Consider the following 26,808-nt stretch of genomic DNA (forward strand, 5'->3'; position numbering starts at 1 on the left):
CTGCTCAGCCCAGAGACACCCAATGGAGGGGGAGCTTTTCTCCAGAGCCCCGTCTCTTCCTGTACCCATATTAGGTATTACAGATTTAACCACCTTGCAGTCTAATCCCCTCACTCGCCCTTCAAGCACTCCTGAGGGTACCAGTTGTGTATATATATATAAGTAAGTATAAGTATATACTCTTTTAATCCAGTGAGGGAAATTTGGTCTCTGCATTTATCCCAATCCATGAATTAGTGAAACACACTCAGCACACAGTGAGGTGGAGCACACACTAATCCCGATACAGTGAGCTGCCTGCTACAGCAGCGCTCGGGGAGGGGTTAGGGGCCTTGCTCAAAGGCACTTCAGCCGTTCCTACTGGTCGGGATTCGAACCAGCAACCCTCCAGTTACAAGTCCGAAGCGCCAACCAGTAGGCCACGGCTGCCCCTAAATATCAGATAATAATATCAGATAAGGCGTCAGATTCTTCCCTGTCCTATACTACACAGTGGTACCTTGTGGAGGACAGGACAATGGATTAGCTGTTCCTAGGTTGGTTTGAAGACTTTCAGCTTTACATTTGTTGAAATAAAACATATGCACCACACAGAATGATTTGATATAAACATTGCAATTTTATTGTACAATTTGATAGAAATCATGCCCGTGGTTAGGATGATCGGAGAGTTACTACCTAAGAATATCTGCAAACTCATAATTGTGGTTTCTGGATTTCAACAAACAGGGAAAAATAATAATGCAGGTAACAGTAACAAAGCAGACACCAAGCTTGCTACACTGTGTCTGACTGTATTCTCGTGTGTTTGGATGAGGGGGGGAAAAGTCTCTTTCAAAAATAACTTCTTCTAGCAGATTTCCAGGACTAGCCATGCAGATGCTTTTCTTGACCTAAAGGAACCCATGGTTGGCCACCCAGTACTTGGTGCTTGCAGGGAAGACATAGGAGTTCAAACGTATGTAGTGCTCCAGCTCCTTGGTGTTACCATGAATTTCAGATCTGCCCATGAATGAGAAATAATTTAAAAAAAAAGGATGGCATGAAAAAAATTGAGGTTGAATATCTTGAGTGTCATATTTTCTGGTCTACATGACAATCTTGATCCAGTGCTTTGAATAGCCTCAGGATTCAGATTAATGGGACAAAAAAGAGACAACAGCATCTTTTAGGGACTCTTGAAAGATAACTTGTGTGTGTGGTTGTTTTAGTTCCTCTGACAGTGTGAAACCAAGTGCTCTTCCATGATATTGGTCATCCAGTCAGCAATACATTTTTCTCCCATTGTTCAAACATGACAAAGCTCTGTATTGTTGCAAAAGCACCTGCTTTACAGTTCCATACTCCAGAGAGGGCAAGCCAGAAGTGGTACTAAAACCAGCCCCCCTTGCGTAGAGAGAGAGCGAGCAAGAGAGAGAGAGAGAGAGAGAGAGCAAGCAAGAGAGAGAGAGAGAGAAAGACAGAGAAAGAGAGAGAAAGAAAGTTTGTTGGACAGACCCTGCAGCTGAAGGGGACGTGGACTCATGCACACCCCCTACAGGTCACAGTGTGCAGAAGCGTAATCGGATACCTGAGAGAAGTCTGGAGTCCTTCATCACCCGCCCGCTCCCCACCAAGAGGAGCGCAGCACAGCACAGCACAACGCAATGCAAACTCTTATGTACATTATTATTCTTCCATCCTTCAGCTGCTCACGGCTAGAGAACACTCTCCCGGGTGCTAAGACGCATGTTAAGCCGGTGTGAGACATGCAGACAAAAGACCTATGCTCTTGCCAGGAGTCTTGAGCATTCATGATTTTTTTGTTATCAACTAATAAATTAAATGACAACATAGCAAACAAAATGTTACACAGACAGCAGTACAACGATGAGGAGCATTAAAGCAGAGAAAACAACAAAGGAAAAACAAAATAAGCCAACAGCTTAGGGCGTTGAGGGCTGAGAAGGGCAGATATGATGAAGATCAGGAGTCTTCCTCCCACAGGGATGCAGGTTTCTAGGGTCTGAGTTCTTCTGAGTGTGTGTGTGTGTGTGTGTGTGTGTGTGTGTGTGGTGGTGGTGGAGGGTAGGAATTTCTTAGTAGTGTTAACGTATACTCTTTTTGTTTTCAACTACTGTCTGATAAGTCTTCAAATTGCCAGCCCCCTGTGTATTTGGGTATGCTTCTGTGTGTAAAAACAAAAAAAAAAGAAAATTTTTGTTAATAAGTGCGGGTGAAATAAAAATACGAGCATATGTATGCTTGTGTGTGTGAGAGAGTGGGGACACATCACTGCAGAAACAGTCTCTTCATCTAACTATGCAGTGCTGTGTGTGTGTGAGTGTGTGTGTGTATGTATGTGTATATGTATGGTGCGTGTGTGTGTGTGTGTGTGTGTGTGTGTGTGGTGTGTTCGTCACTGTGTTGCCGTCTCCCCCCCCATTTCAATGCCGTGCTGTTGTAACTGGGCCCGGAGCAATGCGTTGTCATTCTTCAGGTCTTCAATCTACAACCAGAATCAAGCCAGAGGGTTGCATGTTATGGGTGGTTTCACGATCAGGGAAACGCCAGTACTTGACATTGTCCATATACATGTCTGTGTACCGGTACCTCAAAATATGTCATTATAACTCTATATGTTGCTATTAATGACTAGACTTAGCAGCACCTTGACAACTGAAAAAAGATACCACCTTTCAGTCATTTCATCTTGACATTTTAAACTACACCACTTTAACACATTATGTTAACAAAATTTTACTTTGGGAAGAAAAGTGGTGCACACTACTGTAATATGTTACAACTGTGGTGTAAAAAAAGCCCGGAATTATTCTAATTTTAATCGAAATGCTGGGTATTTCAAATATGCTCATACCACAAGTTCAAAAATATAGACCTAGTTAAACTTATACGACCTATAGCAGAGGGTGAAGTTCAAATATCACATCAAACCAAGTCACAGCCTACCAACAAAAATTAGAATAGAATTTGAACTTCATACTATAGTTGTGAAACTAACTTTAACTAAAGTTAATGGTTAATGCATTACAATCGTGTTAACTTTGACATCCCTGTCTTTAATACATGAAAAAGAAGAGTTCATTAAAAGCTGAAATATATAGTTTTCTTTCACCTTTTGTTTGTATAAGTATGTACGAGGTGAAGTGACTGAGTCTGCAGACTGAGATGAGTAAGTCAATGAGTGAGTGTGTGTCTGTGCGACATGCCTGTTGTCTGAGTAGGTCGTTGTCCAGCTGCACTCTCTCCACCTCTTTAAAGCTTTCCTGCAGCCGCTGGTTATTCTGCCTGAGCTCACGGATGTAGTCACACGCCTTAGACAAGATTCCCCCTTTACTCTGTCAGACAAAAATGAACAAGGTTACACACGCGCACGCACATGCAGGTGTGATCACAAACACACACACACACATACAGGTAATGGAAACCATGGCTCTGTTCCAAATAGTAAAAAATGCTGTCTTTTAAGATACCTAACAGAAGAGCAAAGCAGCAAGTGTTGTTCCAAATCGATCAAACTCTCATTTTCATGTCTTCTAAGATACCTTTGAACTTTTTGAAGGCAACTGTGATGTATCTATGCTGCCTATAACCCACAAATGCGGCAAATCTCTCAAACTGCTGTGAAAAATAAACATTTACATTTTACATTTATTCACTTGGCTGACGCGTTTATCCAAAGCAACTGACAGCAATGGAATAACATTTAGGCTATTAACATGGAAACATTTTAAGTCTTAAGCTACAGAGCTACAACTACAGCAATATAATAACATTAAAGCTATTAACATTTAAGCATTTTAGCAAACTTTAAAGCTAGAGTTACAGCTACAGCACAACACAATGGTGGATAAAACTCTTCTTATGGCTGCTGATTGTATGTGTATGTCTCGTGTTAAAATTTTTGTCCTTAGATTTTTCAGAGAAACAAATACTGCACATTATACTTTTATTGTAACCATTGATAGTGTCTGGTGTGATTCATGTGCTGTCTGTCAGCCAACTTTCTAACATTAGTTTATCGTTCTTGCTGTGTGCTTACGTCCTACCGTGGTGTCAACGTTATCTTAAAAGATCGATCAATACCATCGTTCTTAAAAGATGCCTTAACTACAAAGTCATATCTTATGAAAAACCTCTCATGGCTGTGAGGCAACAGAGCAGATGCGTTCGGTTTGGAACCCACCCCATTGCTGATGCTCACCGCTCCAGTTTTGCTGCTGTCTATGTTGCAATCTGGGATGATTTTTGACAGAGTCACAATCCAGTTGTTGATCTTATCTCTTCTTCGTCTTTCAACTGGAACAGGTAGACAGAAGACACAGGAATTAAAATAAAATAATTTAAATTAAAATATAAAAACAAAAAAATGCATCCAACAAATTACAAGAGATATTAAAACCACTGTGTCAGTAGACCTGTTTAATGGAAGATATGGCTGTTACACCGTGTACTTGCTTTGTCTGATATTTAGTAATTTTTTTTATATATTGACAGAAAAACAATAGAAGGTTTGTTCTTGGTAGAGTTAGTGGGCACTGAAACTCCTGAACAATTCATTCAATCAAAACATTCTGCCAAGAATCATGGGAAATGTAGTCCTGCTCACCCTCATTGTGTTGCGCTCTCCTCCTTTCATCTCGAGGTGCTCGTGCTCCCTCCATCTTCCTAAAGAGCAAGAAGGCAAGACAAAAGAAGGGTTTTTCCCCCTCTCAAATATAACCTCAACACACACACACAAACACAGTAGAAAACAGTCGAGACATATCCATTGGTCAGGGGCCACGAACACTGTCTAAAATTCAATCTAACAGGTATTTTAAAACGTAGGCCATAGAACAAGAAGTGACAAGCAAAGTTCTAACGTTGTGTATATACCACACACACACACACACACACACACACACACACACACACACACACACACACACACACACACACACACACACACACACACACACACACACACACACACACACACACACACACACACACGCCTTTTTACTCAACCCAGAAAAATGTCTGGCAGGGTTCTAAACTGGGGCAAACCTCACAGACACAGACCTAATGAATTCACCTTTGCAGTGGCACAGACAAAAATCTATACAGCTCTGACCTCCAATGGGCACAAACACACAGACCTCAGTGTCTCTGCAAAACCTTTTTGCACACCAATCAACCGGCAAGGTGGCCACGCCACGCCTCCACAACAAAGACAGCCACACTTCCACAACCCCAAGGTCACACTGCCTGTTGCAGTTAGGGGTAGGCGGGAGAGCTGGTCTGGATTTGGGTGGGTGTGTGGGTGGGTGGGTGAGTGGAGGGGATAACTGGGCACAGATGGGTGGAGGGGGGTAGTGGGGCGTGGGGGTGTGCGGAAGAGGGTCCTCACCAGCTGGCATTGCCACCGTGTTGCAGCATCTTGTTTTCCCCGTAGTCTCTGTTGAGGGCATGGGAAGGGGCACAGTGGTTTGGCAGGACTTTGTTTTAGGCACTCAAATCACACAGAACATTTTTTTTTTCTTTTTTTTTTTTCAACGGGACGGGCAGACCGACACCCCAGCCAGCCAAAGGTCAACAGGGGGTTGCTTCCTTCTGAACAGGAGTGGCGTTGGCTGAATGGACCAAACCATGCAGGGATGGAGCAGGGGTGTTTGTACTGACTGGGTGTACTTCAGATTGTCCGCTGAACATGATATGGTCCTATCTAAGCTAACCTTAGTCAGTAAGCTAGCTAGCGCTTCACGCATACAGTGTAAGCCATAAAGTGATTGACAGGAAATATTACAATAGAAAAGGCAAACAAAACCTGATGTGTAAGAAGAACTTCACAAATCCAAAAGTGTGCGTGTGTGTGTGTGTGTGTTTATTTATCTTTGATGTTTTGCTGTACGAGCGATGCTTACACTCACTGTGTCTCAATTGGCGTACTTCTGTGAGTACACTTTCTTTACAGTAATGGTGGAGTGCACACATTTTAACAGAATAGTGTCGTCTCATATTAAACACTAACTCTGTGCACTTGACGGAAATGACGATCGCAACATTTAAATATAACTTTATTGGTGTCCTCTATTCGACAGTGACATGGTCGTACTGTGTCAAAACATGAACAGTTTCTGTTATAACTTGCTTGTACCTCTGTAAAGTGTCTTTTCCACTGCTGCTGTTTCAGCTTTCTCAACCACGATTACCACGAGTTTGAAAACGCTCCCCTGCCCTTCCGCTATATAGCCAAGATGGCGTCCGTTAAGGGCGAAAAGTGTCCAGCATTCCACACTCAGCTTTTTGACCGTCATGAGTGCACCATCCGGGGACTAGCAGTGCAGTGCACTTTATGTCGTTGGAATTGTCAGTGTGAACACCCTCACGCACTCAAATTGGGTATTGTAAGTGCAGAAGTAGGCCATTTGAGACACAGTGACAGCGTGGGTGCATCGACTGTCATGCGTGATCTTGTGCTTACGTGTGTGCGTGTGTGTAGGCAGGGGAAGGCATTTTCACACAGTGTCCAGTCTGTACATTACTGCATGACTGTACTCACGTTGTGTAGGTGTGTGTACGTGGTGCAATGGTCCGAGGCGTGCCAGTTTGCAACACATCTTGAGGACTCATCATCACATAGAACTGACCTGTGGCAGAGCAAAAGAGATAGCAGAAGAGATAGAAACAGGAAGTAAGAAAAAAAAACCAGTATGAGCTCCATGAATGACATTAAGTTTCCAACCAACTTTTGCACATTTTAACTATTAAAAGGGCAGCCGTGGCCTACTGGTTAGCGCTTCGGACTTGTATCCTGAGGGTTGCCGGTTCGAACCCCGATCAGTAGGCATGGCTGAAGTGCCCTTGAGCAAGTAAGTTTCCAACCAACTTTTTAACACTGCGCGTCGGGGTCTGGTTTGCCCTGTGGGGACTTATTTTTCCAATAATGACCGGCGTTCTATACATGATCCCTTACGTAACTCTCGATTCGCAGATATAAGGCAATTCAAGTAGATGGAGACAGTTTATTTAGTTGTTTACTTAATTGCGACCTGTATTATTGCATGCCCTCGTTTCAATAGTGTCCACATGTATGGATAAGTCTGTATGATGTTTATGGTATTATTGACATTGATGTTGTATGTTTCTTGGGGTACTGTATTTGTGTCTCTATGTCTACCTGTAGGGACCACACACAGTGATTGTGTATTTCACTTATGCTTTTGGTGATTGGTGCGGGAACTTATAAGAGGTGTCAGTGCCTGGTGATGTGTTTCGAATGAGACACTGATGATGGGCTAGGCCCGAAACATTTGCCCATTTGTGTTTTTCATGGCCTGTAATGCTGTTTTCGGCCCTCTGAATACAATTTTGAATATCTTTCAGCCCCTGAGTGCGGTCTCTACTTTCTACTACTTGACAGTTTATTCGCATACATTCCATTTACATACATTTCTTCCAGCTTGTTTCTGTAAACATTGGCCTGACAGCCTTACATTTTGATCTCACAGCTGATCAGAATTCTTTCCTTGATTAGGAGAATGTCCAATTTTAACTCACATTAACTCAAAATTGCATGTAAATGTCCCAATGGTCAATCTAAGAATTTTATATTCATGTAATCCTCCTTGTGTGACAGATATTGAAACTCATCAAACAGGAGTGCTGTGCATACACTAGGCATGCTCACCAATCAAATGTGGCCCAACATAAAGTGAATGTACAGAGATGAACAGAGATTTGTGGTGTAGTATGTAACCTTTGTCCTGTCTTTTATGTATATATATTTTTGTAACTTTTTGCCACCAGTCTTGGCCAGGACTCCCTGGGAGTTACTGTAACTCAATGGGACTTCTCCTGGTTAAATAAAATAAATAATAAATAGGGAACATTGACCTTTTATATTAAAAATCATATTGCAAATCAAATCCTAATATCTGTCAAAAAAAAAAATGCAATGAGATATTTCCCCCTAATCACGTAGCCATCATTTTTAATCCACTTCATGGACACTCTCAGACTATGTCAAACTGAGATTCTACTTGTGACATAAATTCAGAGTGACGAGGGTTCAAATAACCATCTGTAAACAACAGCATGCATTGTATATCTATGACCTTAATAATATGACCAAGAGTTTTAATAATTAATACATTTTTTATAGTTGTATAGTGTTATTAATAATTAATAAATGTTTAGTTGTATAGTTTAACTATTAATTAATACATTTTTAAGTGAAATAGGCAATATCAATCTTGCTATCTAAATAAAAATCACGAGGTTTGAGCTATATATAGCAACTGACAAATTCAGTTGAAGTAACCGTAAGCAATTGTGTGGCGCAGCTCGAAAGTATGTGTGTGTGACGCTGCTTGACTGATATCTTTGAAAGTCTTCCACTGGATTCATAACACATTGCAGAAGGAGAGGATATCACAGCATATCTCAAACATAATTAATTTATTTGCTAATCTAAATACTGTACAAGACCACTGCATGTGATCATTTCGCTTTTGAATGAGTTGGTGTAGCCATATTGTCTAAACAACCAAATCCCTAAGAGAAGAGGCGGCTGACAACTTAATAAGAACAATGAATGGAACGGTTCCGCCACATTAAAAAGGTAAATGTAGCCAGGGAGAGAGAGAGAGAAAGAGAGAGAGGGATAGAAGGATAGCTAGAGAATGAGAGGGAGAGATAGAGAAAGCGAGAGAGAGAGAGAGAGAGGGTGATAGAAAGGGAGATAGGGATAGGGAGAGAGGGAAAGAGAGAGACAGAGAGAGAGAGAGAGAGAGAGAGAGAGAGAGAGAGAGGGGGAGGAAGAAAGAAAGAAAGAAAGAAAGAGAGCTCACCTCCTGCCTGTGAGGGGTCTGCGGTGGCCTGCACAGACACAGCTGTGGCCGTTCCGTCACTCACAGTGGCTGCTGGGAAATAAGCGAAGCGCGTCTCTCCACCCACGGCCTCCCCGCCAGGACTGCCGCCATTACTAAAGGGGTTTTGGATAACAGCCTGAACACAGAGAGAGTGACAAAAACACATATGCTTGAACTCATTATCTGACAATTAACATAAAATTCATGACATGACAATTCATGACTGACACACACACACACACACACACACACACACAAACCTGAGCTACTGCCTGTTGAGCCCCAGCAAAGGCAGCCGTGGACACCACACTAACTGCCGTTCCCCCATCCCCAACGGCTTCCAACTGGTCCTCCGTCACCTGCACCACCCGGTATGTCACCTATCAGAGAGAGAGAAAGAGAGAGAGAGAGAGAGAGAGATCTACTTTACAACAATCCTGTTTGATTAGCTACACTTATATAAATATAAATAGCATAGAAATCGGTTCGACCCAGCAATGGAAGTTGAATACAGAGTGTAAAAGACTGTAGTTTAACAAGGTAAAACATATTCCTTAATTCTTGTGCCCTAGGTCAGAGGACAAATTTTATTGTAAAGATCAGTGCTGGATATCCATACATGAATGAATCCCTAGTCCTGGACTAAAAGAGAAATCCAATGGAGATCTCCATTGAGAAAGTTTTAATCTTGGACTCTTAATCCACACATACGGGAAATTGGTCCTCAGGGTCAGCGATAAACCCCACCTGGCCACCGTTGCTTTCTGTGCGGAACTGGTACTGGACATTGTGGTCGGCAAATGCTGCCTGTTGGACACTTGCTATGGTAACAGCAGCCTGCTCCTCTGCCCCAACTGCCTCACCTGAGGAGACAGATAGATAGATAGATAGATACTTTATTGATCCCCAGGGGAAATTCAAGGAAACACACCCAGGTGTCAAAATAAACAGGAATGTCAGTGAAAACCGTCATCTAAAACTAATGCTAAACAACTGAACACCTACACAGGATCAGATCTCTTGACTAATTTCACACTACATGATATTCTCGATAACCACAAAGTCTAGACTAGGACAAACATCCACACATAAGCAACATCCTTCTCCAAGCATGTTAACTTACCCTCCTGCAGCTGAACCACCTCCTCGGTTTCCTGTTTGTCGTGACTGCTGAGGCAGAGAAACAGATGTGGCGACTTTACAACTAAATGGTGAAATATGCCCAACCTGGCATCCCGCCATGAACACAGTCCAACTTCAATAGCTATACTGTGAAAACTCGGGCATGAACTACTTGTTTTTGTGCACAATAGCTAAGCAGACAATATAACCATATCTATCCTACAAGGTTTATTTTATCCAAAATAATATTAACAACAATCGGATCAGTATTAAAGGCAATGTAAATATTATGTACTTAGTCATGTCTGGTGCTGCTATGTGAGCACCAATTCAACACAACAAACCGGGGCTCTGGTGGGCTAACGTTAACGTTAGCTATCCCACTGACGTTCAACTAATAATTTGGTACATCACCTGGGAATTGTGTGCATGTTTTAAAGTCATTAGCTTAAGTTTTAACTTATCAACATGCAACTGCCCTGTAGTGTGGTTATTATAAATCAGCAAACTAGACCTCAGAAACGAAACGACCTTTATTGGATATAGCATGCAGTCTTTGGGCTAACATTAAATGACAAAGTTGGCGATTAACCTAGATAAACAGCATCGACTAATGTGTTGAGGACAGGCTATTCAAACAACCCGCGCATATACAGGGAAATCCTTATTTGCCTTACTGTACTGGGTTAAAAATAATATCAAACTATACATGTTTAAGCTGCAAACAGTGCCCAAAGATGGAGGTGACTGGGCCTCGGAAGCCATTAATGCGAGCGACGGGCAAGGGACGCGCTCTCACCTCGTAGGGGTGTCCAGGCTCTGTTCGAGCATATCCATGAAGGTAACGATATAAAAAGTGATATTCAGCGACACTGAAATACGGAGATGGAAGTCCTGATCACGGGGACAAACACACGGGTCATGTGAGAAAGACAGTCCAGGACACGTGAGGTACAGGCTGGGCAAGAACCTAAAATGGAGACCGTAGAGATGGAGGTTGTTTGCGCGCTCTTGCAGATATCGTCGTTTTCGTCCTCTAGTGACCCAGTTTCCGAGAGTAGCGAACGTAACTCTATGTCCTGCGAGCTGAATTGCTGAAAATATCAGTTGGATTGCTATTCTGGTTTCGATTAAACATGTATATTTTCACTATGTTAGAATTTCTATTTCCTTTTGCTACTTCATTCCTTTCTTCTCTAGAGGATCGGTATCCTTCGGCTCTTTCACTGCAAAGCTGTTGACGTATCCATCCGCAAGACTGCAGCCCTATTCGGTTGCGGGTAATAAAATATGGAGTGGAATAGGTAGGCAATTAACTAGATATCCGCCGATTACAAAACTTTTTGTTGCCCAATGTCGATTGATGCCCTTGGATAATGGAGCACGTAATTATTAAGCAAATCTGTCACGCATCAATTCTTTATTGTCAGAGAATGATGAAGCGCTCCTTAGACCGCATAAGGTTATTTGATTTCTGTGTGATCTAAATGGAAACATGTACAAGCCCACGACAGTGTTGTCATTTTACAAGTTCGCCTCTTATTTAGGCGTCAGAAAGTGCTGATAGAGACCCTGGATGTAATGTAGAACTCACTGGATGTAGCCTACCCTGGATGTAAGGTAGAGCTCACTTTATCGACAGTTACATATAGTGACATAATGGGGTCTTCTAGGCTGTAGGCTAGAATAAGTAGTTCCTATAGCCTAGGCAGTAACGTTACTGTTCTTGATCTCGCTATGCAATAAACGCGTTTTAAAAGCAGCAACATGTTCAATGTGTCGATTCCTCAATCTTCTCTCGACATGTGATACAGTCAACCTCATTAACAAATCTCAAGCTGCACACGAGAGAGATAGCCTATGACTCAGGTGACCGAAGTGATCCAATCCGGGTTTTCCGTCAAACCACATGACACGGATATGGATTTCTTACGAAGAGGAGAGTTGTAGCCATGCAGGAAAAGACACAATGTATCACACTGTTTTCTGCGTAGTGGGCTAATATGAAGTTTGTAGTTGGTCATGTTAAAAGCAATTTAGCTTAGCGGTTTTGGTCACGCACATGTTAATAGGCCTACATATAAAATAAAACCCCTATGAAGCCTCATTGGGTCCTGTGTCATGCATGAGCATATGTAGCTAAGAAAAAAAAAAAAACCGATTGAAGGAGCACCGTAAGAAAGACAAAATGGACTGATCATCTGATCATCACAGTTACAGACAATGACTGCGAGCTCTTGGTCAATTATGCATGTGGGGGAATAAACTGTAGCCTATAGCCTACAAATAGACTACCAACACTTCCCTTTCCCCCAACTCCTTGACTCTTTGCATATGCGTTATGTTCAGATAAAACAGGGTGCCGAAGCTAGTGTAGGCAATTCACCCATAATCCAATCAATTTATAAACAAGACGAATCATAGACAGATTTGTGTGTGTGTGTGTGTGCAACCTTGTTCCTTTTTGTCTGACAGAGTAAAGGGGAATCCTTTACTCTGTCAGACTCTTTAATCTCTCTCTCTCTCTTTCTCTCTCTGTGTGTGTGTGTGTGTGTGTGTGTGTTGAGGAGAGTATAGCCTTAAAATCAATACAACGGTTTCGCCTACTGTGTGTAAAGTTTGGCTGCAGTGGGGTTAGCAGTACTAAATTATCAGTTGATCAAATTATCACACAATGTAGGCCTACACCCTTGTCAGAGTACCAATGCTGCTTCTCACAGACATTGCATGCAGACCTAAATGATAAAACTCTAATTTCTTATCTTCTTCTGTGATTCCTCCTTATGCTCTGACAGAGATGGGCACAAATAGCCTACATCAAAACTTGTTACAAACTACACATACTGGCTCATAAAATGTAACAAACATTTTATTTAAATACAAGTAATTAGTCATTTGAAATGACAAAAATAATCATATACCAACTTTTCTATGAAACTAGGCATATTATTGAAAATGTATCCCCAAGAGACAATAAATACTATTTTCTGATCAGCTGACAGAGGGCTATTAATTCTGTACATTGGGGCCCCTATGAAGAAGATCTGGTAAAAAATGTAATCAGCATCCCATATCAATGTAAACGATGATTAAACTGACAAGAAGCAGACTTCACAACAGTGGAATCAACTGTAACACCGCAAACTACCCACCATCTATTCCGTAACTAGTATGACCAATTTAACAGGTCAGCCTCTTTTTAAACTGAACTGCTTTTTTTACTTTTTGTGCTATGCCTATTGCCTACGTACATGACTGGCAACATGGGGGACAAACAGAATAACATCCTGCAAGGTGTCCCAATATACAGAATTGATTAACTTGGTGGAGAAAACTCTTTTTGCTGCATCTTTGCGTCCGTCTCCTCCATTATTTCTGCATACCTCGGCGGATGTAATCCCTTGCATAAATCCTCATAAATCATCCTGTTCTGAAGTGTGAATGACACGGGGGCAGCCGTGGCCTACTGGTTAGCGCTTCGGACTTGTAGCCGGAGGGTTGCCAGTTCGAACCCTGACCAGTAGGCACGGCTGAAGTCCCTTGAGCAAGGCACCTAACCCCTCACTGCTCCCCGAGCGCCGCTGTTTTTGCAGGCAGCTCACTGCACCGGGATTAGTGTGTGCTTCACCTCACTGTGTGTTCACTGTGTGCTGAGTGTGTCACTAATTCACAAATTGGGATAAATGCAGAGACCAAATTTCCCTCACAGGTTCAAAAGAGTATATATACTTATACTTATACTATACATCAGCTAGTATTCTCCTATAGCTATACATCAGCTAGTACTTCTCCCTCAGTATCTTATCTGTATCATTTTCAAATTTTAGTCTTGTAGCACTTGACACACATGACAAATCAAGCTCCTGTAGTTAGTTACTTTTAATTTTTTATTATTTTACTTTCAATGTTCGGGATGATGAAACAGAAAATACAGATATAATGCTTTTAAATTGTCTACAGGGTGACATAAAATTGGCGGCACAAACAAAGAAATTGGGTTTACAACCCATGTTGACCATTTTGGCTCCTCAGTTGACTTTTCTTTTAATTTTTTTCAACTTTAAACATGTCCAGAGGGGATCGTAAAAGAGAAAAGTTGGATCTAAGTTAAAGCTTGAGTTGGTCACAATGTGGCATACAACTGCAAGAAAAAGGAAAAATGGGTTTTATTTCCTTCCAAAAGGGCAATGAAATTAGCATTTTCATGGACAAATCGATACTTATGTCAACTTTAGAGCTGCATATAGGGAATTGCCTAAGGGATATCATCAGACGGGCACCCACCCTATTCTTATAGAGTAACCCTTAGGCAACAAGAAACAGCAATATTAAATACATATACCGGTAATTAAAATACTGCCCATGTCTGTCCAGTGATAGCTTTAGACTTTATTCTTGCACTGTCACACTGTTGGACAGAATCACAGGCCTGCCCTGTCACTGCAAGCGCTTCATGCTTATTCATCCTTAAGCACACTATGTGGATATTTGATTTAGTATATTTTGTATTTGTAGTATTTTTTATCTTCTACTGTCTTTATTGTTCATTGTTTTTTTTACAGTATGTATGTACTTATATGACTTTTTCTGCTGTAAGGGCATGTTGTGTGTGATGTCTGTATGCTACTGAGACCTTGAATTTCCCCTTGGGGATCAATAAAGTATCTATCTATCTATCTATCTATCTATCTAGCTAGCTTTGGGATCTTCAAAAAGCATCTGAAGACTTCACCTTGTTCCCAGTTAATTATTTTTTCTTACAGAGTTGCAATTTGTATGTTTAAGGTTATTGTTGTAATTATGTTAAATTCTATTTAGTCTAGTGATGTTGTCGTTATTTTTAGGTTATTTAATTTGACTATAAACTGTTAATTTTATTGTTTATTGAAGTCCTTGTAAGTCACTTTGGACAAAATTGTCTACTAAATACCATACACAAAAACATAAACACAAATAAAATAACACTGTAAAAACGACAATGTGGTATTATGTGGTCAACAAAAGTAGTTTTTAGGAAGCTCAGCACACCAGGGTGTATAGAGCAGGGATGTAGTGGAGGCTAAATGCAAGTAAACACAGTTCATCCACCTCTGAAATGTCAGAAATAGAGTTTAGGCATAAAAAAAAAATTTCTTGGGTTCCGGTTTCCGACCGACCCTGTCAATTTATGTGCGACCCAAATTTATTTTATGAGCTTGGGGAAGAAATAACACTAAATAGTCTAGGCTACATTAAATAAATCCACAAATAAAAGGCGAACTATAATTACATTAATTACCCCTTGCGTTATGTATAGGGATAAGCGTATTCTCTCTGTTACAAAGTAGCCTATGCACAGCTGTTCACGAAGACGATTGTTTTCGTCACTTACCAAGGCACTCGCAATTTTGTCCAAACACCGCAACTTTTTCTCAAATTTGACCAATCATCGTAGTTTCACTGTGAAATGTCACCTACCGCAACAGTCCCTCGCGCAGAATATAAGCCAGATGGCACACTTACTTCTGCACCTTCTGCATATGACACCAAATACTGCCCTAAGTGTTCGTTCCTCTGCAGTTTTGATGACAATAAATAGAAGGCTAACGTTAACGATCTGCTTGCATCTCTCAACCTGGTGTTGCTAACCTACCTAGGCTATGAAAGTAAGTTAATTAAGGCCTACTTGGTTTACTGACATTTGAGTAGGCTATGCAACCCATTGGCAAACGTTTACCTGGATATGTCCTTTTAGCTTATGTCATGTTTATGTCAAGCTTATGTTTGCTAGCTTCTGGGCTTAGTTTGAGTAGTGCTACCAAAATCATAGAAATTAATAAAATTGCAAGACATTTACCTCTTCTATGATCCAAGAATGATTTCATTCGAGTTGTTTTTTTAAACATTTATTTTAACTAATGACATAGAAGACATTCCCAATTGCATCCACATATGGTAATGCACTATGCAAAAAGTGATTTACACTCGTAGCCGAACAGTGAGATGCAAACCTTCCAATCCACTCAGAAATGTAATTAGGCTACTCTCACGTCCTTAAAGGGGCAGGCAGTCAATTAGACGTACACCACCAATGTAATGACATTAAACAGAAGTGTAGTCAAATAGTTTAAATCAATATGAAATTACTAGATTACTTGGATATTAGTAATTATGCAGGCCACAGTCTATGATTTATTAAAATGATATGAACTTAATATGAATTACAAAATATATGAATGTATTGAAACATATGACATGATGCCATCTCTTTAGGTGACTGTCTTTTTTGGACAGTTCTACTATACTGCTTTGTGAATTACCTTAGTCAAAGCATTTTCACAAATAAAGTAGGCCTACTTTGATTTTCTGTAATCCTTACTGTTTACCTTGGATTATCCTTTTTAATAAGCATCAAGATTATCAGTGTGATTTTGGTCTTCCTAACCTTAATTGCCCTAAATTTAAACTATTTTTGCAATTTTCACTTCCTCCCGCAATTTCTCCACAAGAAACCGCTCAAATCACCGCAACTTCCATCTAGGCATTTTAGGTCGCAACAGTCTCAAAAAACCTTCCGAAATCCTGGAGGGATTGATTTTCAACCTATCCGTTACTGCCACTGGAGAAAAAAAAAAAAAAAAAAAAAAATTCCCTACCGACCCATGGCCTCAACAGTCAACCAACAGGAACCAAAACTTTTTTTTTTTTATGCCTTATCCACCTCTTAGAGTTTATCCAACTCTCAAAAGAGTTTATTCACCAATTGCTTTGCCAACTTTTAACATTTGAAAATCACACTGTATTATCCACATTCACAATATGTACACTCATCAACACTCTAGGAACCATTTAATACCACTGGTATTGTTTTAAACATTGGACAATAACCTCCATCATCATCAAACATGTTCTGAATGCCTTTAAAAAAAATCTGATACTGCATGGGGCAGTCCACCTCACCGAGATCACAGAATTCATAGTTTACCCACCTCTTATTTTACCACTACACCCCTGGTATGGAGGTACTGCATAGGTGCTATCTGCAGACAGCATAGGTGAGAAACACACACACACATACACACAGGTATAGATTTATTGAAAATATGTCAGCGTAGACTTGCATAAAGGTTACAACAAAGAAAAAGACTTCAACCCTCTGTTAAGACATTGCATAGACATATGAGCCATGGCATATAAAGCTCCCCCTCACCCAATGCTTTGCTTGTGTCTGAAAGTATGCTGATTATACATTAGCATCATGTACAGTATTTCAACTGCTTTTTTTTACATGAATCAATGGACAGTTTGCTGTTGACCCTTGCTGGTTACTCTCTGTGCATGTCCTTGCACAGAGTGTGATGTCACATCTGTGTGTGTGTGTGTGTGTGTGTGTGTGTGTGTGTGTGATTCTAGGTGTGTGTGTGTGTGAGAATGATGGTGTGTGTGTCAGTACGACACAGAGGCCCCACTAAAAGAAACTGTGTTTCAGCATGTTGCTTTGTACCACAGCAGTATACTGCAAGCCTCTGCACATCCATGCTGTGCAACACACACACACACACACACACACACACACACACACACACACACACACACACAGACACACACACAAAGTCACAGAGAGACCCCCACCCCCCCCCCACCAACACCCTGGACTGAAAGCCTATGGGATCACGTGCACAGGAACCCCTCCACCACCACCACCCCCAGTACACCCGCTTTGGTCTGTTTGGTAAAGTTGTTAGGTAAAGAGCGGGTGGAGGCGAGAGGAGGTAGATGAGTTTTTAAAGGATTTTGCCTCCATCAACAGAAAAAAGAGAGGGGATAACTTTTTGGAATTCCGCCCAGAGAGTTTCTCTTTGACTTTCTCTCCTTTGGCTCGCATCGTTTCTCTCCCTCCCTCTTTCTCTCTCTCTCTGTTCCCTCGCTCCCTTTCTTCCTCCGAAAGGTGAACAGTCAAGAGGGTTGGTTTTCCTAGAGGTTGCAAGGTAAGACACATAAGGGATGCTTTTGCAGTGTGCTTGTGTGTTAATTAATGCCCTATTGAGAGTCCACCGCCCTTTTGTGAATGTCCGGCTGAGTCATTGGTGACCTAGTGTAGCTGGATCCAGTTGAATATGTTCGGAGGCTATGTTCAGTTTTCTTCTGATTAACCCTTAAAGGAGTACCGTTTCACCGGTTTGATGGGAATGTTGGGAAATGAACGTTAAAGAATATCATGGGTTCATTGAATTCAACATAGAATTTTAGAACTTTCAATTGTTGCGGAACGGAATCTTATGTTAGAATGTTTAAAAACCTACACTTTGGGGTTAATGTTTGGGCCTAGTAAAAAAGGTAATACCACTGTGCCTCTGCAATCTGGTGGGAATAGCCTGGGTTTTCCCATGCTGCCTTAGGCGTGTGATTTTATTCACGCTGCTAGGCAGCCTGGATTCCATGGACTTCATTTTTACCTCAACGAAGGAACCAATCACAGAACGGAGGGGGGACAGCAAGATGATGACGACACACCGAATCGGTTATGAGCTACGTACAGATGCATTTGATAGACATCCGTAGCGTCCAATAAATGGCTCTGGGCATTCGTAAACCACGTTTCAAATACGAGATGTGCATGTAGTTCCCAGACCCCATCTCAACGAGATGAGGTTTGCCGTTAGCCAGGGTATCACGGGAAAGGACTGATCGTGTAAATAAAAGGAGGAATCTCCGGAGCACACAGATGTGCATGTTCCTTATTTTGTTTATCTCGGTCTCGGTCGGTGCAGCAAAAAAGGCTAACGTTTCGATGGTTTACATATTTATCAGAGTCCATCCACTCTCATCATGGACTCCGATGAAGATGTGAACCGTCGAAACGTTAGTCTTTTTTTGGACTAATAGGTTTGGGGAATCTAGTCCAATCCAATTTAAAGTCCAATCACAGAAGATCTGCACAGCTGTGGATGTAGGATGATGATTTGCATGGTCATTAGTCTAGTATACTGCTGTGCAGTCTGGATGGCTGAGGGGGTCAAGGAAATGAGCAACATTAGTCATAGCTCATATACGATGCTCTCTTTTGTGGATTGGAATCACACAGATGTATTTTGGTTGTTTGTTTGTTTTTGTTTCTGTCCATCGTAGTTTCTCAGAGACTCAAACATACATAATGCTCACTTAGTTTTTTTTTTGCCATGATTATTTATATTGTAGCTTTGTGTGGCATAGTTGAGCATCAGTTCAATTATAGTCAGTATACTGAATGGGTCTGAGTGTGCACATGTGTGTGTACTACCAGGGGAAAAATGGAAAGAAAGAAAGAAAGAAAGAAAGAAAGAAAGAAAGAAAGAAAGGGCCTATTATGTTTAGAATATTAACACTATTGTCAGGGTGTCTTCCAGTAGCCCCTGGTCCTCCAGACTGGTTATAGGACATGTCGGTGTAGTGACCCTTTCAACTGCATAAACAAACATGTGTATTCCTCAGGCATTCCGGTGGCAAAGAAAACAATATTGAACTTATTGTCGCTCCCTCAGGAAATACACAAAGCCTTGATTCTCAGTTACTGATGGTTTATTTGGCTTCTTTATTACCCACCGAACTGTTAGATTACAGTAATAGGAAAACAATACATTCACTCCTTAAACCTTAAAGTCCTCTTAACTCAGTGGTATGCCGGCGTGAACCACGAATCAGCATCTTACAGCATTTGACTGTCCAGGTGAGCTGCGCAACGCATCCAAATATCCGTGTGCAACATGTCATTTATTGACCTTTAGGCCTACGTGATAAATCAACACGCACACAACCATAAACCAAAATACACAATATAACATTACAAATAATAACAATGAAACAAAAAAATTGTGACAAATTAACTTTGCCAGTTGCACTAATGGTACAGTAATGTGGGGTCAAACAAGAACAATAATAATAATAATAATAATAATAATAACATGTTTTAAATTTGCCATTTTAGAGCATTAAGCTGAAGTTTCATTTCAAAGTATATATGTTGGTTTTGAACATTTCAATTGGAAACTCTCTAGCTAGGAGCAGATTGAAATTGTCCATTGAAGCTTAGCCTTGCTGACATCTGTATGGTGCTCTGTGTCCAAGGATGTACAGTTTTATGGGCGGCGGCCTCTTTTGTGCCATTGTGGGGAACATCATGCTGGTGGTCTCCACGGCGACGGATTACTGGATGCAGTACCACCTGTCAGGAAGCTCGGCGCACCAGGGCCTATGGAGGTACTGCATGGGGCACAAGTGCTATCTGCAGACAGACAGCATAGGTGAGAAACACACACACACACACACACACACACACACACACACACACACACAGTATAGACTTGAAAAGATATGTCATTCAGAAGAAACACTTATTATACCTGACTCAAGAAATTCCTATGTAATCTATTATACCCCTCTCCCTTTAAATGGTAAGCTTCTACTCCCACACCTGGCCCAACTCTTTACTTTGTGTATGTGTTGCTGTTCTTAGATGAGCCATATACTCTATATGACCATACCTGGATGGAAGGAAACAAATATAAAATAATTAAATGGAAAACAAGGTTAACAGAGATAAGTCTTTAGATGCTTTTTGAAGATCCCAGAGAGTGTAAGGAAGAATCACAGATGGTAACCGCTGGCAACCAATTTGTTCCTCTGCCCAGCCTACTGGAATGCCACGCGGGCCTTCATGATCCTGTCTGGGATGGCATGCTTTGCTGGCATCCTCGCTGGCATCTTTTCTTTCGCCCATTTCTCCACTTTTGAGAGGTTCAACCGCTCCTTCGCTGCAGGAGTCATGTTCTTTGTCTCAAGTAAGTCTCTCTCTCTCTCTCTTACTCTGAGTCACACACACACACACACACACATATACACACACACACACACACACACACACACACACAGATGCACATACTAAATAGGTCGGCCAGTAGCGGTCGATGGTGAATTAGACTCTGTTTTGGTGCGTTGTCGTTAAATGAACACATAATGATGGTGCTCTGTGATTGGCAGCCTTTTTTGTGTTCCTCGCCATGGCGATCTACACGGGCATCACCGTGAACTTCCTGGGCAAGCGCTTTGGAGACTGGCGTTTCTCCTGGTCCTACATAATGGGCTGGGTAGCCATGCTCATGACTTTCTTTGCAGGTAAGATAACAGTTTTCAAATGTTAACAGTACACAAGGTCACAATGATAATCACAGTGTGATTAATCACAAACAGTGAGCAACTAATGGGATTGCAATCAAGATCATAAGTGGCTATCTCAGTAATGTGATCTATGTCACAGTACATCAAATTTACTATAACAAAAATACTCATTGTCATGATAATTGCTTACTGTTTTGTACTTGTACTGTGCACAATGACAATAAAGTTGAATCTAATTGAATCTAATAATGCATTATTAGAGCAAGCACTTACCATTTTTCCAGCCCCCTTTCTAGAACTGTCACTTGATTCTGAGAATAGTAGTTATTGCTGCGCTAATGTCCTTGATTATTGCTGCGCTAATGTCCTTGATTCTTAGAGTAGTACTTATTGCTGCCCTATGTCCTTGATTCTAAGAGTAGTACTTACAGTATTGCTGCCCTGTCCTTGATTTAGTACTTATTGCTGCCCTATGTCATTGATTTGTTACAGTATTGCTGCCCTGTCCTTGATTCTGAGAGTAGTACTTATTGCTGCCCTATGTCCTTGATTCTGAGAGCAGTACTTACAGTATTGCTACCCTATGTCCTTGATTTAGTACTTATTGCTGCCCTAATGTCCTTGATTCTGAGAGTAGTACCTGTTGCTGCGCTAATGTCATCAGTATTTATTTCTGTGCTAATGTCCTTGAGAGTAGAAGGCCTATTGCTGCCCTAATGTCCTTGATTCTGAGAGTACCTATTGCTGCGCTAATGTCCTTGATTCTGAGAGTACTTATTGCTGCGATAATGTCCTTGATTCTGAGAGTAGTACTTACAGTATTGCGGCGCTAATGTCTTTGATTCTGAGAGTACTTATTGCTGCACTAATGTCCTTGTCGGATTGTGCTTGATTGTTTCCCCTTTTTTGTAAGTCCCTAAGTGATAAAAAGGGTCAGATACATGACGTGTAAACGTAAAGACCATGCCGTATATGACCAGTAGACATCAAAATATGAAGAGTTTAGTTCCAAAACGCCCATTTAAAAAAAAAAAAACATTAAAAGGTTGTGTTATTTAAAGGTGCTCTAAGCGATGCCACACGTTTTTTAGGCTAAAACATTTTTTGTCACTTACAGCAACATCTCACCATTCGCTAGCTGTCTGTGTCCTGAATACACTGTAAAAAAAAAACACGATCTCTGTGGACAGCCCAGGCTCCAAAAACGGCAAGAAAAACAACCTGGGCAAACCTAGCCCATAAAAACATAACAAACTGTTCCAGCAAATCACAGACAAGATGCTCGTTTAGGAGAGTTTCAATTGCACGGAAGGGAGGGGGAGGAAGTAGCAAGCTAGCTCTCTGTTTTGTTTGAATGTCAACAGAAGTGACGTTACCCAACATCGCTTAGAGCATATTTAATGATGTATTTCAGGTATCAATCAACTTGCCGTTTTGTTGTTTTGATTGAGTAAAGATAAATCAAATAACAATATGCAATTACAGTTCTACTGAAATTATTTGCGAAACAAAATGTAAAAAAAAAAACAATTTATGAAATGCATTAAAATGATATAGTGTTTTGGAACCAAACTTTACAAAGTTGCATACGTGCTTCCTTCAGTAGAGACTCATTTCAAATTTGTGTGAAACCAAACACATCACACATTATCCACACAGATCCAAACTCCTCATATATTTATATCAAACTGTGGTGCATTTGGGTATGATGATCAGTTTGTAGGTGTTGATTATCCGTGTAATGTGTGAGGTGTCAGATTTGAAAGATTAATTCAGCGTGTTGTTATACTTTTGTGATGAGCAGATAGAACTTGATTTCTACCCTGTATTTTGTATATTTTATGAGGACAGATATTGTCTTAGTGGAGAGCCTTGTGTGCTCCTTTTGTTGCTACAAGACTACAAGAGCTCAAATTAACTTCACAACAAGTAATGCATTTATAAATTCTCTCTCACTGTGTGTGTGTGTTGCAGGAATCTTCTACATGTGTGCATACAGAATGCATGAGTGTCGCAGAGTAGCAAGTCCTCGCTGAAGAGAGAAGGATATGAAAGGGGAGCATTTTTAAGGAACTGACCAAAGAAATAACTGACACACAAAACTTATACTTTATTTTTCACAGCAGATGAATGGACAGTTTTTTGTTTACCTATAACACAATGACAGCTCTTCATTTAACTACAGTATATTATTTTTCAATAAAGTTTCTCACCATAATCACCTGGCCCGTCTTTGACCTAATTTAAGTCTATCGGTTTCATATGAGCTATGTCAGGATTGGCGGATAGGACCCAAATGCAAGACTCCACCAGGCGGAATTACGGACAAAAACACGATTTAATTCTTAATACAAAACGTTCAAAGACTTACTGACTTACATACATACATACATACATACGGGCTTTGACAAGACAAACAGAGAGACGATCCGACAGGGAACAAAGAAACAGGAAGGTACAAATACACATACCAATTAACAGAAAGACAGAGGACTGGACGAAACCAACGAGACAACAGGGAACAGGTGAGGAGGCAGAAATGGAGGGAAAACAAACAAGACAGGAAGCACAGACCAAATAAGGAGATGGGGCGGAGACAAAGACAGGTGACAGGCAGGTAACACAAAGCACATGGGAAACAGGCAAAAACAAACACAGGACAATACACAAAATGGCCACCAGGGTGGCACAAACTCAATGGACAGGGCCAGATCCTGACAGTACCCCCCCCTCAACGGACGCCTCCTGGCGTCCCCAGAAAAGTCCAACCAGGGTGGGCGGAGGGGACTAAGGAGGGACTGGTCCGACAGACCGTAAACACGGGGCAGACTCGGACGGGGCAGACTCGGAGGGCTTGGGCAGGGAACAAGCAGATGACTCAGACTCAGACTCAGACTCAGACTCAGACTCAGACTGGACAGACTCCGGGGCAGGAGAAGGGACAGGAACAAAGACAGTAGGGGAGTTCGACTTGCGGCAGATCTGTGCAGATCTGACTTGATGTGATGCATGCTGGGTTGAACACAATGCATACTGGGATGGACGCAATGCATACTGGTTAGAAATTCTGTCCGACTTCTGTCAGCCGGGGAGGGACTTACCACCGTGACACCATGTCACATGGCCTTAAAATATCGCGGGAGTCTTAGCCTGCAGACAGATCTTGCAGTTGCCTTCCACGAGCTGCACGAGCTGAAACACGCCCTCATGACGTCAGTTCAAAGACGTGATAGGGCCATTTGGGAGGAATGTCCTCATGACGATTATGACTAGAGGCTCATGCTGCTTCCTTATGTTGGAATATGCGAAAAATAAACAGAAATCGTAGGGATACCTTCTTATACGTGATTTCTGCAACAATGGTAGGCTAGCCTACTGAAAACGTTTGGATATTCTGTTATTTTCTGCTGTTGGCTAAATAGATAGACACACGTATAGGGGAAACACTTGATATTGAATTTATGTGCTACAATGCAGGCCTGTTAACTGTATGACAACAGTGGTTTATTTAAACTACATCATAAGAATTTATTTCGTCAGTCATCATGCTCATTTTAATGAGTAAGAATGAAAGTTCTGCTGTGTTTATTGCAAACAACATTCCGCGATATCTCCCGCGATGTCTCCCGCGAGTCACGTCAGGCAGACTGTAGCCTTTCTGTCCGGGATGAGCTGCCCTCTGTTGTAGCTCCTCCCGGCTAGGCTCTGAAGATCACGTTTACGTAGTAAGCCAGACCAAGTCAGACTCAGCCGAAGTCAAACAAGCCTAGTGACAGGAACAGTGACTGGGATGGTGACTGGGACAGTAACCGGGACGGTGACTGGAATGGTGACTAGGATGGTGACTGGGACAGAGACACAGACCGAGACGGGCACGGTGACGGGAACGGTGACTGGAACGGTGACGGGGATGGTGACGGGCACAAAGACAGGAACAGCGATGGGGACAGGGACAGAGAAGGGCTCGGGAAGAGGCGGGGCCGGCTCGGGAAGAGGCGGGGCCGGAGAGTCAGAGGGAGGCGGAACCGACTCGGGCAGAGGCGGGGCCGGAAAGTCAGAGGGAGGCGGGTCCGGCTCGGGCAGAAGCGGGGCTGTACAGACAGGCAGAGGTTGGGCTGCAGGCGTGGCGTCGGGCGACTGGGCTGCAGGCGTGGCGTCGGGCGACTGGGCTGCAGGCGTGGCGTCGGGCGACTGGGCTGCAGGCGTGGCGTCGGGAGACGCGGCTGCAGGCGTGGCGTCGGGAGACGCGGCTGCAGGCGTGGCGTCGGGCGTCTCTGGGCTGGGCACAGGAGCGGGCGTCTCTGGGCTGGGCACAGGAGCGGGCGTCTCTGGGCTGGGCACAGGAGCGGGCGTCTCTGGGCTGGGCACAGGAGCGGGCGTCTCTGGGCTGGGCACAGGAGCGGGCGTCTCTGGGCTGGGCACAGGAGGCATGGTGTTGGATGACCGGGTTGGCCGGCGCTTAGCACGTCTCCTCCTGGAGGGAGCCTGAGGGACCTGGATGAGTTCAGGGGGGAACTGGAACTCCTCAGGCTGGGGTTCTGGACCTGAAGTGACCGGCTGCAGGCGCAGCACGCCCACCCTAAGCCCCTGGAAATGAGCTGGAGGGGCAGGGTCAGGTGGGAGACTAGCAGCCTCAAAAACTGGGTTACTGGAGGGACTAAGGAGGGACTGAAGGCTCTTACCCAGACCTGACAGCTGGTCGGCCAGGGTAGCCATTCCCGGAACCTCTTTCAGCCAGGGTCTTGAGGAAATGGTCCTCTCCATTAAGGTAACGATAGCTTGCCGGCGCTCCAAGTCAGTGGACTTGACTAGCTCAGCATTGAGCCTGCTGAGGGTGTAATCCACCTGACTTAGCTCCTGGATTGGGAAGTCTGCTGGATCCATTCTTGGTCGGATCGTACTGTCAGGATTGGCGGATAGGACCAAAATGCAAGACTCCACCAGGCGGAATTACGGACAAAAACACGATTCACGATTTAATTCTTGGGCACACGGCACACGGCACACGGCACACGGCACACACGGGCTTTGACAAGACAAACAGAGATTCTGAGAGTACCTATTGCTGCGCTAATGTCCTTGATTCTGAGAGTACTTATTGCTGCGATAATGTCCTTGATTCTGAGAGTAGTACTTACAGTATTGCGGCGCTAATGTCTTTGATTCTGAGAGTACTTATTGCTGCACTAATGTCCTTGTCGGATTGTGCTTGATTGTTTCCCCTTTTTTGTAAGTCCCTAAGTGATAAAAAGGGTCAGATACATGACGTGTAAACGTAAAGACCATGCCGTATATGACCAGTAGACATCAAAATATGAAGAGTTTAGTTCCAAAACGCCCATTTAAAAAAAAAAAAACATTAAAAGGTTGTGTTATTTAAAGGTGCTCTAAGCGATGCCACACGTTTTTTAGGCTAAAACATTTTTTGTCACTTACAGCAACATCTCACCATTCGCTAGCTGTCTGTGTCCTGAATACACTGTAAAAAAAAAACACGATCTCTGTGGACAGCCCAGGCTCCAAAAACGGCAAGAAAAACAACCTGGGCAAACCTAGCCCATAAAAACATAACAAACTGTTCCAGCAAATCACAGACAAGATGCTCGTTTAGGAGAGTTTCAATTGCACGGAAGGGAGGGGGAGGAAGTAGCAAGCTAGCTCTCTGTTTTGTTTGAATGTCAACAGAAGTGACGTTACC

The 26,808-nt window shown here is 42.4% G+C and overlaps 2 protein-coding genes across 11 annotated transcripts; one reads left to right on the plus strand and one right to left on the minus strand.

The window, feature by feature from the left end:
* Nucleotides 1-599: 599 nt before the first annotated feature.
* Nucleotides 600-11,158, minus strand: usf2 (upstream transcription factor 2, c-fos interacting). Of its 10 annotated transcripts, none has more exons than XM_076301307.1 (11): nucleotides 10,777-11,158; nucleotides 9,979-10,022; nucleotides 9,603-9,718; nucleotides 9,116-9,235; nucleotides 8,835-8,991; nucleotides 6,545-6,632; nucleotides 5,393-5,440; nucleotides 4,610-4,668; nucleotides 4,205-4,299; nucleotides 3,210-3,338; nucleotides 600-2,488 (listed from the first exon to the last, which is right to left on the minus strand). In XM_076301307.1, exons 1-11 carry the CDS (start codon nucleotides 10,812-10,814, stop codon nucleotides 2,399-2,401), a joined length of 984 nt encoding a protein of 327 aa, XP_076157422.1. In that variant the 5' UTR covers nucleotides 10,815-11,158; the 3' UTR covers nucleotides 600-2,398. The 10 variants fall into 10 exon arrangements, with proteins under 10 accessions (XP_076157422.1, XP_076157419.1, XP_076157416.1 ...); XM_076301304.1 differs by having other exon boundaries at nucleotides 4,187-4,299; XM_076301301.1 differs by having other exon boundaries at nucleotides 4,187-4,299; nucleotides 9,567-9,718.
* Nucleotides 11,159-20,061: 8,903 nt separating this feature from the next.
* On the plus strand, nucleotides 20,062-23,146 carry lim2.4 (lens intrinsic membrane protein 2.4). The gene is made up of 4 exons (XM_076300909.1): nucleotides 20,062-20,236; nucleotides 20,624-20,773; nucleotides 20,973-21,107; nucleotides 23,085-23,146. Exons 1-4 carry the CDS (start codon nucleotides 20,062-20,064, stop codon nucleotides 23,144-23,146), a joined length of 522 nt encoding a protein of 173 aa, XP_076157024.1.
* Nucleotides 23,147-26,808: the final 3,662 nt, after the last annotated feature.

This window comes from Alosa pseudoharengus, unplaced genomic scaffold, assembly GCF_046254945.1.
Source record: "Alosa pseudoharengus isolate Yale_2024_CS ecotype anadromous, Long Island Sound unplaced genomic scaffold, YU_APseudo_1.1 YU_APseudo_1.1_scf_23, whole genome shotgun sequence".
In the NCBI taxonomy this organism is placed as follows: domain Eukaryota; kingdom Metazoa; phylum Chordata; class Actinopteri; order Clupeiformes; family Clupeidae; genus Alosa; species Alosa pseudoharengus.

What these genes read in the sequence shown, in the direction of transcription:
- usf2 (XM_076301300.1), bottom strand. Translation starts at nt 10,814, where the DNA reads ATGGATATGCTCGAACAGAGCCTGGACACCCCTACGAG. An exon ending in AGACCCCTCACAGGCAGGAG is followed by an intron (nt 6,633 to 8,834) that starts GTGAGCTCTCTT and finishes GCTCTGCCACAG; the next exon opens with GTCAGTTCTATGTGATGATG. An exon ending in CACGGTGGCAATGCCAGCTG is followed by an intron (nt 4,669 to 5,392) that starts GTGAGGACCCTC and finishes CTTGCTCTTTAG; the next exon opens with GAAGATGGAGGGAGCACGAG.
- lim2.4 (XM_076300909.1), top strand. Translation starts at nt 20,062, where the DNA reads ATGTACAGTTTTATGGGCGGCGGCCTCTTTTGTGCCATTGTGGGGAAC. An exon ending in TCTGCAGACAGACAGCATAG is followed by an intron (nt 20,237 to 20,623) that starts GTGAGAAACACA and finishes TCCTCTGCCCAG; the next exon opens with CCTACTGGAATGCCACGCGG. An exon ending in GCTCATGACTTTCTTTGCAG is followed by an intron (nt 21,108 to 23,084) that starts GTAAGATAACAG and finishes TGTGTGTTGCAG; the next exon opens with GAATCTTCTACATGTGTGCA.